The 14,349-nt window shown below is 35.9% G+C and overlaps 1 protein-coding gene across 2 annotated transcripts in view; it reads left to right on the forward strand.

The window, feature by feature from the left end:
- XRCC4 (X-ray repair cross complementing 4) overlaps positions 1 to 14,143 on the forward strand; it is a 276,381-nt gene extending 262,238 nt beyond the window's left edge. For both annotated transcript variants that reach the window (XM_061151953.1, XM_061151954.1), the window contains exon 8: positions 13,513 to 14,143. In XM_061151953.1, coding sequence (XP_061007936.1) covers positions 13,513 to 13,624 — 112 coding nt within the window. In that variant the 3' untranslated portion in view covers positions 13,625 to 14,143. The remainder of the gene's footprint in view (positions 1 to 13,512) is intronic.
- Positions 14,144 to 14,349: the final 206 nt, after the last annotated feature.

A 14,349-nucleotide genomic window follows, 5' to 3' on the forward strand; every position in this document is an offset into this window, starting at 1 on the left:
GTTTAGGGTGGTTTGTTACACCGCAGTGGTTACAGGAACAAAGACCTGCTTGATTTAAGATGTGCTGCAGTAGAACAGGAGATAATTAATTCCTCTGCCTAGGAAGGTTTCCCAGAAGCAAGAACATCTGAACTTGGCTTTTAGTGACGAGTAGGAGCCTACAAAGTAAAGGAGGTAGGAGAAGGAGTTCTCAAACTGAGGGAACAGTGTAAAAAATATGGCAGTGAAGACTGAAGGATGCACTTGGGGGATGACAAGAAGTTTGTTGTAGAAGTGCACTGGCTAGTTAGAGCCAAAAAGGCAGACATGAAGCTAGGCATTTTGTAATAATTTATTTTTGCTATGCCAAGGGAGTTTCAGCTAAAGCTATCAACTAAATGGGCTGAAGGAGAAAACAATAAAAGGCAAGGAGAAAAGTCAGTAATTATATAGTTCAGACTGCAGATGATCAAAGCCGAGATACATAGTTTTCTTATAGGAGCAAAATAAGATCAGTTAGGTAACAGTGGTTATTTAATTTAAATAATCAGTTATTTACTCAATATGCTTGTTCAAGTCTTAATAATTAAATGCTACAGCCAGTCATACATTTTGGCAAATCAAACCAATGCTTTTACAAAACACTGATCTCATTACATTTGTTAATGATACTTCTGAATGCCATGTAAAAGCTTCCTCCACTATGAATTTTGGATAATTGTGATTATTTTTACATTTTTAAAGACTCTGATTGCAGTGGGACATTTAAAGAAATAAGACCAAATTGTATCAGTTAAAACACTACTGGAACCATATGTTGCATTTATGCTACTTCCTCAAAATAAACATAAGTTCACTAAAAAAAATTCTTGAAAAAAATGGTAATTTATGTAATCATAAAGATATCACAGTGAGAAAGTGTATAGTACTTAGTAAAAATAGTTCTATAAACATAACACACAACTGTAGTCAACAGCTTTCTGTGTAGACTGGATTGCAGTTTAGTTATGACTTTTGAGCTTTTCTTGAAATTGTAATACTATACGTGTAATAAACTTTTTAAGGGCAGAAAGTTTAGATAAGTAATTCTGAGCACATAGACTGAATCCTCCATGGCTTGTTCTGCCTTATCTCACAGTGACTTGTCACCAGTTGTGAGGTATAGTGATTTGTAAACATTCTATACAATAGTTTTACTTTACACTTTGGTTGTATTTTTAAAGTCAACTGTAAAGTTTAATCTTTTTAATTCAAAATCAGAATCCTCAGAATTTTGTAGATTGCTTCCATCTGCCTTCTTGCAGCTTCTGGCACATTTCCTTAAGACAGACAGAACATCTCCCAGAATTTGAGCAGAGACCCTCTACATTTGCCAGTAATACCACATTATGTGTATACTTTGTGAAGAAATGTTTTTTGTTTGTTCATTTTCTGCATCATTTATATGATACTCATTTTATCTAAAAGTTATATGAGGTTGATGATTGTCCAAGATAGTTTGTCTTCTTTAAAACGTCTGGCTGCCGCATGATCCTTGGTCACCCATTCCATGAAAAGCCCAGAAAAATATTCAGGAACAATTTGGGGGCTGACTGCTACTCAGTAGATCAGAAGAGAAGGAGACTGGTAGGTCACAGCACAGGATGGCGCTCATGACAGGTTTGCTGCCTTGTGAGCCAAGGAATTAATTAGAGTGGGTAATTTTGAGACAACTAAGAATCAAGTCCACTAGCAAGTACTAAAATAATGGGAAAATCTAATTAAAATAGAAACTGAATTCTCTTACTGTAAAACAAAAGATCACAGAATTTCAAGAGAGAAAGAGAAGGCAAGGGAGGAGAAGGAGAAACCTCACAAAGCAAAGTATTTATTTGCCAGGAAACGGCATTCATTCTTATTTATTTATAGGTTTAAAAAAAAGAAAAAAAAACTACCAGTGAAAAAATTCAAGTATCTTCCTGAAGAAAAAAAGCAAGTGCTTTTTAAGTGTTAGAAAAGAGGTTTACTGGTGATTAGGGTAATTAAGGATCAAAACTAGGTTCTGAAGAGGACAGAGGAGTCCATACAGCAGTACATAACCAGTTTTTTTTAAGTCCCATTGTTTATTGGTCCAAAATTACTGTGAGCAATTGTTAGGTTTGATTTCAGTCTGGGTTTCTGAAAGTGCTGGGTTTGGACAGATTATAATAATTTGCAGGCCCAGTGCAAAATGAAAACGCAGAGCCCCTTTGTTCAGAATTATTAAGAATTTCAAGATAGTGACAACAGAACATGAAAGCGGAGATGAAGCCCCTGTAAGCTTGTGGCCTTGTGTGACTGACAGCATAGTCATACACCCATGAAGGTGGCATTGTCTGTGGTTCTTTAACAGCCTCACTCATTAGAGCTGTCAGTGAAACAGCTGTTATCCCCTAGACAAGGGCTGTTGTTAGTGTCGATTCAGGGGAGCTCAGCACTCAGGGTTACCTCTGCCTTGGAGCATTTGTTTGTTCCCTTTGTATCCCAAGCATCTTGCACATAAGCACGCAGTAAATAGTGGATAGGGTAGGTGATGGATGATGTGGTTGCCAGCCTCTCTCAATGATTCTGGTTCAGCTCATCTCTAGATAAGAAGCCCCAGTGTGGATTCTTTTACGTTTCAGTTCATATTGCACAGACCTTGCAGATGCCTCCTCCAGTCAGCTTGGAGGTTTCTTTTAGCTCTGGGCCTTGGGAGTCCTGCGCTTACTCAGGTCTGTTTTTCTTTTAAGTGATCCTGAAACATTTAAACTCATAGATTAGAATAATATTTGAGCCATAACCAAGTTAAAGCTAGACTAATGCTTCCTCCTCCATATCCCCCAATAAAAAGATGTCTACCTCTTAATTCCTGGAAGCTGACACTGTGTTAGAGCACAATGGCAAAAGAAAATTAAGGTTGCAGATAGATTAAAGTCGCTAATTAGCTGACCCTAAAAGTGGCTAAATTATCCTGGATTAACCGGATAGGTCCCGTGTATCAAAAAGACTCTTAAGGAAGAGAGGGGCAGAAGAGTCAGAGAAAGAGATGTGACCAAGGAAGCAGGGTCAGAGTGACATGCTAGGAGAAGGTGCCCACCTGCCATTGCTGGCTTTGAGGATGGAGAAAGGGAGTAGCCTCTGGAAAACTCTCCACTGGGGCTTCCAGAGAGGAGCACGGCTCTGCCAACACCTTCATTTTAGCCCAGTGAGACGTGGGTCAGATTGCTGACCTCCAGAACTGTAAGATAATGAATTTGTGTTGTTTTAAGCCGCTGTGTTATGGTAATTTGTTACAGCAGCAGCAGGAAACCCAACAGCTGGCTCCACATTGCGGCTACGGCTAAACGATCACTCCTGGTCCCTGGTTCATTAGGAGTCGCTAACCTCCATGGCAGGGTATTATTTTCTGCCCATGTGTTTTCCACTTCTCTTGGTAGCCTGAAGTAGAGTTCTGTGTGTGTTTTCTGTGTTTTTAATTTCCTTCATTGGACCACTATAATACATTTTTGGGTTCAGGCTAGTAGATATTACATTCTAGAGAAAGCAATCAATGCAGGCTGTTTCAGAAACACTAGTTTCTTGGGATATTAGTAAAAAAGAGGCTTCGGCTGCCAAATTCATTTGTAAAACTGAGGATAACCAAGCTACATTTCTTTTTCGTAAAACACTCAAAAAAATAATCTGTGTATAAATGGTTTTTTAAAATCTCGATAGTTTAAGAGAATATCCAGCAAAAATTGTCCATCCTTCAGCTCAAGCTCCTCTCTCCAGAGTCAGCCGTTGCTAGTTTCTTGTGAATCCTTCCAGAGATATTCTGATATTATACATATATATATATATATAAATGCACATACACACACACATATAAATATGTATGTGTGTGTACACGCACACTGATTTTCTACACACACTCTCCTGTACCTTGCTTTCATTTTACTTAATAATTTAACAAGTTTATGGAAGAACTTCAGTAGCTTTAAATGTATAATATGCATATGAAACACTTACGGGACTTAATGGAGAAAAATAAATATTTTCCAAACATTTTGGACCACAGATTTTATTTTTTTAGAGTGAAATCTTCTTCATTTAAAGTACTTTTTCAGACACACTGAACAACACCAAACTGCCTTCCTCTGGAATACAAATAAGAATTAATGACTCCCTTACACAGATGTAACAAGAAGGGTATGGATTTCGGAGTAAGGGAAACCTAGACTAATATCCTCATTCCATTGTTGACTTGCCTGCCTGCTCACATGCATGTTTACTGGCTGTGTGGCTTTGAGAGGTTGCTTAACTTACTGAGCCTTCTTGATAATACTGTTTACCTCATCCGGTCATTTGTTTGTTAATTAAAACATGGACTCAATGGAACATGTATGAGCCTGGGTGTGTAAAGCAGAGTCATTCTTACTTGAGAAGCTTCTAGTCTAGTGAGGGAAGCTTCACTTGTAGCACACTAAGCAGCAAAAAACAGTGGCCTATCTTAAAGTTGTGGAATCATTTTCTATTAATATGACAATTTTCTACTTTTATAGGCACAGATCACTAGAAGCAGATGTCGCCTATACTACTTCAAAACTTGTAAGGAATACAGGAAGTTTAACATAGGATTTTTCAAGTATTAATTTTTTTAAAGTCTGTATGGACTTTGATATTGCTTATCTAGTGAATTATCAGAGTAATGTTATTTATCTAAATAAAGTAAGAAGGACAAAATCCTTCAATTTATCATGAAATTCTTGCATAAATTCTGGCATGGTTGTGGATTATGGACGTATTTATCTTAATGTCTTGTGACTTTAAATGTTGAGTTGGATAGAACTAGATAATCTTATTTTCAGACTCACAATATAAATATTTTACAGGAAAATTATATAATTATTCTTTCCCAATATCTATAAGGCATACAAGTACATTTTAGCATTGGTTGTTTACTCTTCATAATTCTCTTTTCTGTGTTTTACTCAAAATTACTTATTTCAAAGCATATTTCTATTTTCTTATTGTTCTTGATAAACAGCAAAGGAATATTCATTAGAAAAAAATGTTTAGGAATTTAACTGAAAATAGCTAGTGCAATTTCTTTTATTTGCCATTTTGGTTGCCAGAAAAAAGGCTTCAGCTTCTTTTCATTTTCTCAGACCAGTGAAATGCTGTCTAGGCCTGTTGAATTCCAGACAATGTTCAATACTTGTTTTACTGAATCCTGATGACTTCAGTATGTTAATTTCTTTAGGAGACACTTTTGGCTTTTATAAGGTCAACTAGAAATGGGTAGCTATTTTCCCATTTATTTGAGGCTCAAATATTTTTTAAAATACTAATATTTAACTTGAAAATACAGTGGTAACTTTGGTGATATCAAATCTTTAAGCCCATTATTTATAACTTTTGCATTTAAAAGATGTTTCTCTGATTGAGTTTGTTCCATAATGGCAACTCTGTTAAGGCCAGTATGATAGCTGCCTAGTTACTTAATAGTAGCAAGTACCTAATACTTGAACTTGCCTGTTTTTTGTCATCATTTTGGTGATGGTTTGATTTGTTACATTCTGAAAAATAACCCATTAAGTACTTGACTTTTATTATTACCAAGTAATGTATGTCCCAGCCAGTGCTCAGTTCTGTTTGTCTCCATTGCACTGCCCTTACTTCATCTCTCATCTTCATCCCTGCTGCACATCTGACCTTTACCCCAGTCCCAGAGCAGAGTCAAAGATGAGATGGGTGGATGCCAGGCAAGTTGGTAGTAAAGGAAAGTGTGCTCTCTCTCTCTCTGTTTATAGATAGATAGATATAGATATAACTTTCCTCATAATGTGAGAGAAAGAGCTACTTCAGAATGCTCTACATTGGTGGCCAGGCAGGCACTGACCATTGGCCATTTTGCTAGATTTTTGCTGTGATGGCTGCAGTCTGAGGGTTTAAGACCTTCTTTCCTCCCAAAAGAAAACATTGTCTGTTCTTCTTGTCTATAATGAATCACTAGCATAGCAACATCCTTCCAGATTATTCTTTTCAAGTCCAGATACGAATTCTTGGTGGGTGAAATAATTTACCTAACGTGTGTCTACGGATTCAGCAGTCAAAGCTGTATAGAAACCCAGCATTTTGGGTGGCAAATGGGAATAGCACAAGCTGTGGGCACACAAAATAAACTAGGTTCTTGGCTTCTGCAACAACTCTCTTCCCTGATTCTCCCCATATCTTTTGAATCATTCTATTTCAATCTTTTATTCATCTTTCTCTCTTGCCATCTGCCTCTGCAATTTTCACATTTCCTGGGATTCTATAGGGCTTCCCACGTTGCTCCAGTGCTAAAAAACCCATGTGTCAGTGCAGGAGACATGGGTTTGATCCCTGGGTTGGGAGATCCCCTGGAAGAAGGAACTAGCAACCCACTCCAGTATTCTTGCCTGGGAAATCCCAGGGACAGAGGAGTCTGACACGCTACAGCCCGTGGGGTCTCAAAGAGTCGGGCATGACTGAGCACGCACACATGCACAGAATTCTATACCAAACTTTTTGTCTCTGTACTCTCTCTGGGAGTCTCTTCAACTCATTTGAACATCTCTTCAGCTCATTTGTCTTTAGCGGCCAGCAATATGACAGTGACTGCTATCTCTGTACATGTAGTCCAGTCATCTCCCCTGAGCTCTACATTTATACGCTTATATATTATAAGCATTTACATACTCAGCATCTGTCTCTATTTAGGTATCGTTTGGTCACTTCAGACTGACTCATTATAGCTGAAATAGAACCCTTGATGCACAGTACGCAACTTGCCCCTTCTGTGTCACCATCTTCACAACAGCCAAAATTACAAGACTCTGAAATCTGAGAGCATTGTAATGAAAGAACAAATAAGATACCAAACTATTATGTGCATACACAGATACATACATATCAGTGTTCAAAGTGTAACATTATATAGTTTTACATGTTTTTGACTTTAAGTAGATAGAATCATATTGTGTATTATTTTGTGCCTTGTTTTTTGCTCAACATCTCCTGTTTGAGACTCATGCATGTGCGTATGCCATAGTGTGAAAACTCTATAATTTACCTGCTCATTTTTCTGTAGAGAGACATTTGGGTAGTTTTCAGTTTTTCACTATTATAGACAATGCACATTTGTGCACTATCTCCTGACACGCATATGCAAATATTTGCCAGAGTATGTAACTAGAGCAGAATTCCTGGTTATAAGTACATAAATCTTCATATACCTGGACAGTTATTGCCAAATTGTTATCTAAAGTGGTTTTAAATGTTTACACTCTAGCCAGTAGTAATTCATCTTGTCATTTCATGTTCTCTGTGATCTTTGCTATTGTTGGACATTTTTGTTTTTGCTAATCTGGCGTAAAATACTTTTTACTGTTTTTCATTTGCTTGGTTGAAACTTACTTGGTTTCTAATGAAGTTGAGATAATTATCATATGCTTATTTGGCCCCACTGTTCCCTCTTCTTGGAAGTTTCTGTAGTCTTTGGCATATACTTTTAAATTATGTTGTTGTTTTTTTAATTGTTTGTACCTTTGGATAATAATCCTTTGTTAGCATATGTTGCAATATTTCCTCTCAATTTGTGATTTCTTCCATCTCTTTAAAATGTTTGTACTTATTTCTTATTCTTCTAATGTAATTGAATTTATCTATCTTTATCTTCATGGTTTCACTTTCTGCTTTAAAAAAAAGAACATCTCTATCCTAAGATCCTGAATATATTTTCCTTTATTTTCTTCTAAATGCTTTAAAGTTTTGCCTTTTCTCATTTAATTGTTTAATTCACCTGGAATTGAATTTTATGTGTATCGTGTACAGTTTGTTCTTGTTTAGTCAGTAAGTCATGTCTGACTCTTTTGCAACACCATGACCATAGCCCACCAAGCTCTTCTGTCCATAGGATTTCTTAGGCAAGAATACTGAAATGGGTTGCCATTTCCTTCTCCAGTTAGCCCACATACAAATTGACTTTTAGTTTTTGACTTTAGAACCATTGTTCATGTCATAGTCAAAGGAGAATAATTTTTCAAGTGTCATAATGCCGTCAATCATTACACATTTCCTGAACCTCTCCGTCTGCTCAAATTGGCACGTTGACATTTTTTCAGAAATATTGTTTTCAGAATATGTTATAAAATGCAAGTAATTCACTCAACAATACTAATGGTTCTCATTTGATAAGAAAAGACTGATATTACAGCCATGCTGATATCAATGTTAAACTTGACTGAGAAAATTTCTTTACAAAATGAGCCAATACCTAGAAATATTATTTTAAAAGTTGGTAATCCAACTCCCAGAAATTTAAAAGAGAAAGTCAATTATTCATTCTAACATTTTAGGGAAGCTTTCCCAGGATGAATAATTCTTGTGCCAGTCTAACTTTTGATCTACACTATTAATTAGATGGTGGTAATGCAGTTTGACTTCCCTGGTGGCTCAGATGGTAAAGAGTCTGCCTACAATGTGAGAGACCAGGTTTCAATCTCTGGGTTGGAAGATTCTCTGGAGAAGGAAATGGCCACCCACTCCAGTATTCTTGCCTGGGAAATCCAGTGGATGGAGAAGCCTGGTAGTCTATAGGCCATGGGGTCGCAAAGAGTCGGACACGACTGAGTGACTAAACTTTAAAAAAACTTTTTAATGCAGTTTGATTCAAGTTCGTGTGTGTGTGTGTGTGTGTTTAAATGCAGTGTGAAATCAAGTTATAAAACATAGAACTCTCTACAACTATATTATTGAGGCTATAGCCATTTTTTAATAAGGCTGTCATGTTCTGGAGAAGCTTCATTTATTCACTTTATTTGAAAAGTCCTTATACTTTAGCCTTTAACTGTGCAATGATGATTTCTTATTCTGTCATTAACCTTTCCTTTTTATTCATAGTTTTCATTGATTCCACAGGTATTTATTGAGAGCTTGTATTTTGCAAAGTAGTCTATTTGAGCATAACTGTCTCAGAATTTAGGGACTAAAGGAACTCCAAGATCTTTTATAGTAACCCCAACTTTCTACAATTTAAATTAAGACACTGAGATCCGGAAGTGTGCCATCACCTGACCAAAACCTTAAATGTGATAAAGCATAAATAAAGATCTCCCAACCTTGGATCCAGAATTCTTCCTGTTGAACCATGTTGTCCATAAAAACTAAAAATATACTTGAATCCTAAGTCTTAATATAATGTTTATAACATTCCTAAAAGAATTTTGTGAACAAATTATATTACAATCCTTGCCTTAAAGCTACTTATAAAATGTTGAGGATGAAAAAACATATTTGAAAAAAAAATGGAGAAAGTAAAAAGTTTAACTGAAAGCTTCCTGAGGGACAGAAATTATGTGTAACCTTTATCAAATTTGATATATTTCCCTAACACAGTGAGCTGATCATAGTACATACTTAAGTATTGATTAAATGATAAACTATGTATTGAAATATTGGATGCAGACATTAGGTACTTTAAATGATCAGAGAAAATAAAAACTAACCTCAATTTGGAAAGTAAAAACAAAAAAAGAAAAGAAACAAGTCTTCATGGAAGATTTAGAATTTAAAGTGGGCCATAACTAATGGTTGCAATTTAATTAGAAATAGAAGAACTCTCAATTTTAAAAATATTTGTTTAGCTCACTTTCTATTAAGACTTTAGATACAGGTTCTCTGAGTTATTTGCTTTCAGATTTCACCTCTTAGCGTGAGTGCTTAGAATAAGCATGCTCATGAAAAAATAGTGTGATAAATATGCTAAGATATGGGTATAAGGATTTTAATTGTTGTACTATTTACAAGACCATTAAGAAATGGAACCAACCCAAACAGTCATCAGTGGATTAATTGTTAGTACAAACAATTTAAAATTAATGGTGAGTATAGTGGAGGTGATGGAATTTCAACTGAGCTATTCAAATCTTAAAAGATGATGCTGTTAAAGTGCTGCACTTAATATGCCAGCAAATATGGAAAGCTCAGCAGTGGCCACACAACTGGAAAAGGTCAGTTTTCATTCTAATCCCAAGGAAAGGCAATGCCAAAGAATGTTCAAACTATCACACAATTGCACTCATCTCACACCCTAGCAAAGTAAAGCTCAAAATTCTCCAAGTGAGGCTCTTAACAGTATGTGAACAAAGAACTTCCAGATGTTCAAGCTGGATTTAGAAAAGGCAGAAGAACCAGAGATCAAATTGGCAACATCCATTGGGTCATCAAAAAGGCAAGAGAGTTCCAGAAAAACATCTGCTTCATTGACTACACCAAAGCCTTTGACTGTGTGGATCACAACAAACTGTGGAACATTCTTAAAGAGATGGAATACTAGACCACCTCACCTGCCTCCTGAGAAACCTGTATGCAGGTCAAGAAGCAATAGTTAGAACTGGACATGGAACAATTGACTGGTTCCAAATTGGGAAAGGAGTACGTCAAGGCTGTATATTGTCACCCTGCTTATTTTACTTATATGCAGAGTACATCATGTGAAATGCTGGGCTGAACGAAGCACAAGCTGGAATCAAGATTGCCGGGAGAAATATCAATAACCTCAGATATGCAGATGACACCACCCTTATGGCAGAAAGTGAAGAACTAAAGAGCCTCTTGATGAAAGTGAAAGAGGAGAGTGAAAAAGTTGGCTTAAAACTCAACATTCAGAAAACTAAGATCATGGCATCTGGTCCCATCACTTCATGGCAAATAGATGGGGAAACAATGGAAACAGTGAGAGACTTTATTTTCTTGGGCTCCAAAATCACTGCAGATGTTGATTGCAGGCACGAAATTAAAAGATGCTTGCTCCTTGGAAGAAAAGATATGACAAGCCTAGACAGCATATTAAAGAGCAGAGACTTTACTTTGCCAACAAAGGTCCATATAGTCAAAGCTATGGTTTTTCCAGTATTCATGTATAGATGTGAAAGTTAGACCATAAACAAGGCTGAATGCCAAACAATTGATGTTTTTGAGCTGTGGTGTTGGAGAAGACTTTTGAGAGTCCCTTGGACTGCAAGGAGATCCAACTAGTCCATCCTAAAGGAAATCAGTCCTGGGTGTTCATTGGAAGGACTGATGCTGAAGCTGAAGCTCCAATCCTTTGGCCATCTATTGAGAAAGCTAACTCATTAGGAAAGACCCTGATGCTGGGAAAGAAGGCAGGAGGAGAAGGGGATGACAGAGGACAGGATGGCTGGATGGCATCACTCACTCAATGGACATGAGTTTGAGCAAGCTTCAGGAGATGATGAAGGACAGGGAAATATGGTGTGCTGCAGCCCATGAAGTTGCAAAGAGCCAGACACAACTGAGCAACTCAAAAGCAACAACAGCAACAATAGATCTATATTTTTCAACATGCAGAAATATTGATAATATATTTTAGAGTAAAAACATTTAGATGCAAAAAAAAAATTATATATATGATCTCATATTTGTAAAGAAAAACATGAAAACATAAATAATGCAAAGCAGGATGGTGGACATTTTAATTTTCTTTTTCATGCTTTTCAGAATTTTTATAAAGTCTTTTAATAAACATGTGTTACTTATAAAAATGATTAAACTTTTTATCTGGGTGTGGGAGAGTTCTAAATTTATTTCCCTTACCACAGATATGAAATCTGTAGAACAGTGATCTCCATTCATGGACCACCTTTCACTGAGCACCTACTATGTACTAGACACTAAGAACAAAAGAGTCAAAATCTATTTCCTGGGCTCCTCATGGCTATAAAGAGATAAAAATCTAAAATGGAGAAACGGATAAATTCCCTTCAAACTTGTCACTTCAGAGTAGTCCCTTTGTCCTATTCTGCTTTCTTTTTTTTTAAACTAAATTGATGGCTGTCTGTGTTGTGCTTATACAGTGTTTAGACTATGAATAAAGTTACAGAGGTTTTTCCATGTATGACTTTTTAATTGAAATAATTCAACTCTCTCTTTTGCTAGAAAAAAAAGCAATTCTAAGACATTTAGGCCTAAACAAAAATGTGTAATGTGTTTTGAGTTGACATTGAGAACTTATACATGTAATAATTATGCTTTTGTTCTGTACTGTATAATTTTCTCCTTCTATAGAATATATTTTCAGAAAGTTAATTATATGTTACAGTAATTATGTCAGTATTTGTTGTTAATTTTAACACTGATTCTCCCAGAGGGTAGTACGTGTCATCTTGAGAATGCACTAATGCCTAGCACCTCAGCATTCCTGTGAGGGTTATGTTGTCTGAACTTGGCTTGCTCAGGATAAGACAGAGCTGTCCCAGATCTAGTGGCAGCCAGCCATGGTTAATTGCATGCAGTCATGAGGCCAAGGAGGACCCTGTAGAGGATTCATCTTTAGCAATCTGTACAGCTAAGTATGAGTACAGGCTTTTGGAAATACTCGTCTAAACATACTCAACATTTGGGGATTTTTAGGTATTCTTTTAAATTAAAGAAGCTATTAGCAGGAGTGCTTTTGTAGTTTATGTTGTATCAAGGGCTAAAAATAATAGTTTCCAAATATTTTGTAGGAATTTATAAGCATTTTCATTGATAATATCTCATTTAATCTTTAGACCACCTCTGAGGCAGGTGTTATTATTTCAGTTTTACAGGTGAGAGAACAGAGGTCCAGTTAGGTTAAATAACTTGCCTGAAGTCACGTAGCTAATAAGAAATAGACCTGGATTTCTACCTATGAGTCCTGACTTCAAATCCTGTTCTTTTTTAGCTATACCAAACTGCTGTTTTCTGCCTTTGTGGTTGGAAATGTGGGTATTTCTTTGCATATTACTGGGTTGATTCTGACAAGGTTCATACAAGGGCATAAACATACATTCCTAAGCTCTTCATTTGATTAAGCTGTTACCCTCCAGTTCACCACTTTTAAGACCAATTATGAGTTAGTGATCATGCCTTTTACCCTAGGACTCAGAGAATATTTATGTAAATATAGAGGTCGGTCCATTGATATGGTAACTGCAGTACTGAAACTGAAGAACTTCACTCACTAAATGAAGATTTGTAGGTTCAGTAAATGAATGTGGACCAACAGCATTTCATCAACAGCTGCTAATACAGGAAGGCATTATACACACAGGTACAATTGAATGACCCCTAAAAGAAATTTATGTGATCAGAACTTCCTGCTGTTGAGCTTCAAATGCATGTTCATAGTTAGAATTTAAAGGAGCTGAAGGAAAATGTAAATTGTTTTGAAACTATTAAAGAAATGGATTGAGAAACCTTCTGTATCTTGGCGTAAAAATACAGCATAGAGGATATCTTATTTCTTGACCTTAATTATAAATATTGTTGTAAGGTCTGTGAATTTTCATTATCTCAGAAAAGAGGCAGATTAATTCCAAAGCAGTTAAAAAAAATTAAATTCCTTTCATTTATCTTTATGTTAATGCAACAGTTTGGAAGCAGGGTTCAACTTTTATTTCACTTATGTGTCTCTTAAAATTTTCTTTTATTCTATATGTAGGTTTTCAAAATAAAATTATTTTGATTTTTTTCTTTTTACTCTAGGCTTGATCCTCCACTACCTGAGATGCCGAAAAAGGATCATGGCCCAGCTGAAAACATGTCCTTAGAAACTCTAAGAAATAGTAGTCCAGGAGACCTCTTTGATGAGATTTAATTGTCTCAAAAAGTACTTTGATATTCACAAGACTGTGTTTTCTATCCCATTCTTTAAACTGCAAAAACAAAATTTCAACTCAGCAGCAGCTCTTAGTGCACCTTACAATTTAATTACATACACAATGAGCTGAAACCATTGTGCAAAATGGATTACACATGTATATGAAAATATGATTTGATGACAGTGGTACATTATTCTAATGTGCTCATTCAGCATGCCTGTAATTACATAAAATCTCAGACCTTTTTATTGCAAAGGTCACGTGTACCTTATTCATTTCACACATATTACATGTAGTAGCTGTCTATCCTGTCTAGGAAGATTTTGAAAATAGAACAAATGAAATGTCTACAAATTCTTTTTCAAATAATCATATTCTAAACACTGATGTTTGAGTATTTTAACTTGTGGAATGATGTGCAAAATCTAGTTTTAGTTTTTACACAATCTGAAAATCTGGTGATAAAACTTTTGATTGAAGATTTTGTATTCTTAATAAAGTGTTATCTTGCTTAACTTTTTCCTTTACTATAGTATCAGGTCTTTATAGAGTGCATATTAATGTAAATGTAACATCGTTTTGTATCAAAGCGTGTTTTTCAGAGATCTCAAGATCTCAGAACGATTGTACTGTTGGTCCCTCTGCCTAGAATGTTGATCTTTGTACATTTGGTTTCTTTTCACCTTTCAGATATAGAATCAAATGTCTCCTACCCCAAGGT

This window comes from Dama dama, chromosome 9, assembly GCF_033118175.1.
Source record: "Dama dama isolate Ldn47 chromosome 9, ASM3311817v1, whole genome shotgun sequence".
NCBI lineage: Eukaryota > Metazoa > Chordata > Mammalia > Artiodactyla > Cervidae > Dama > Dama dama.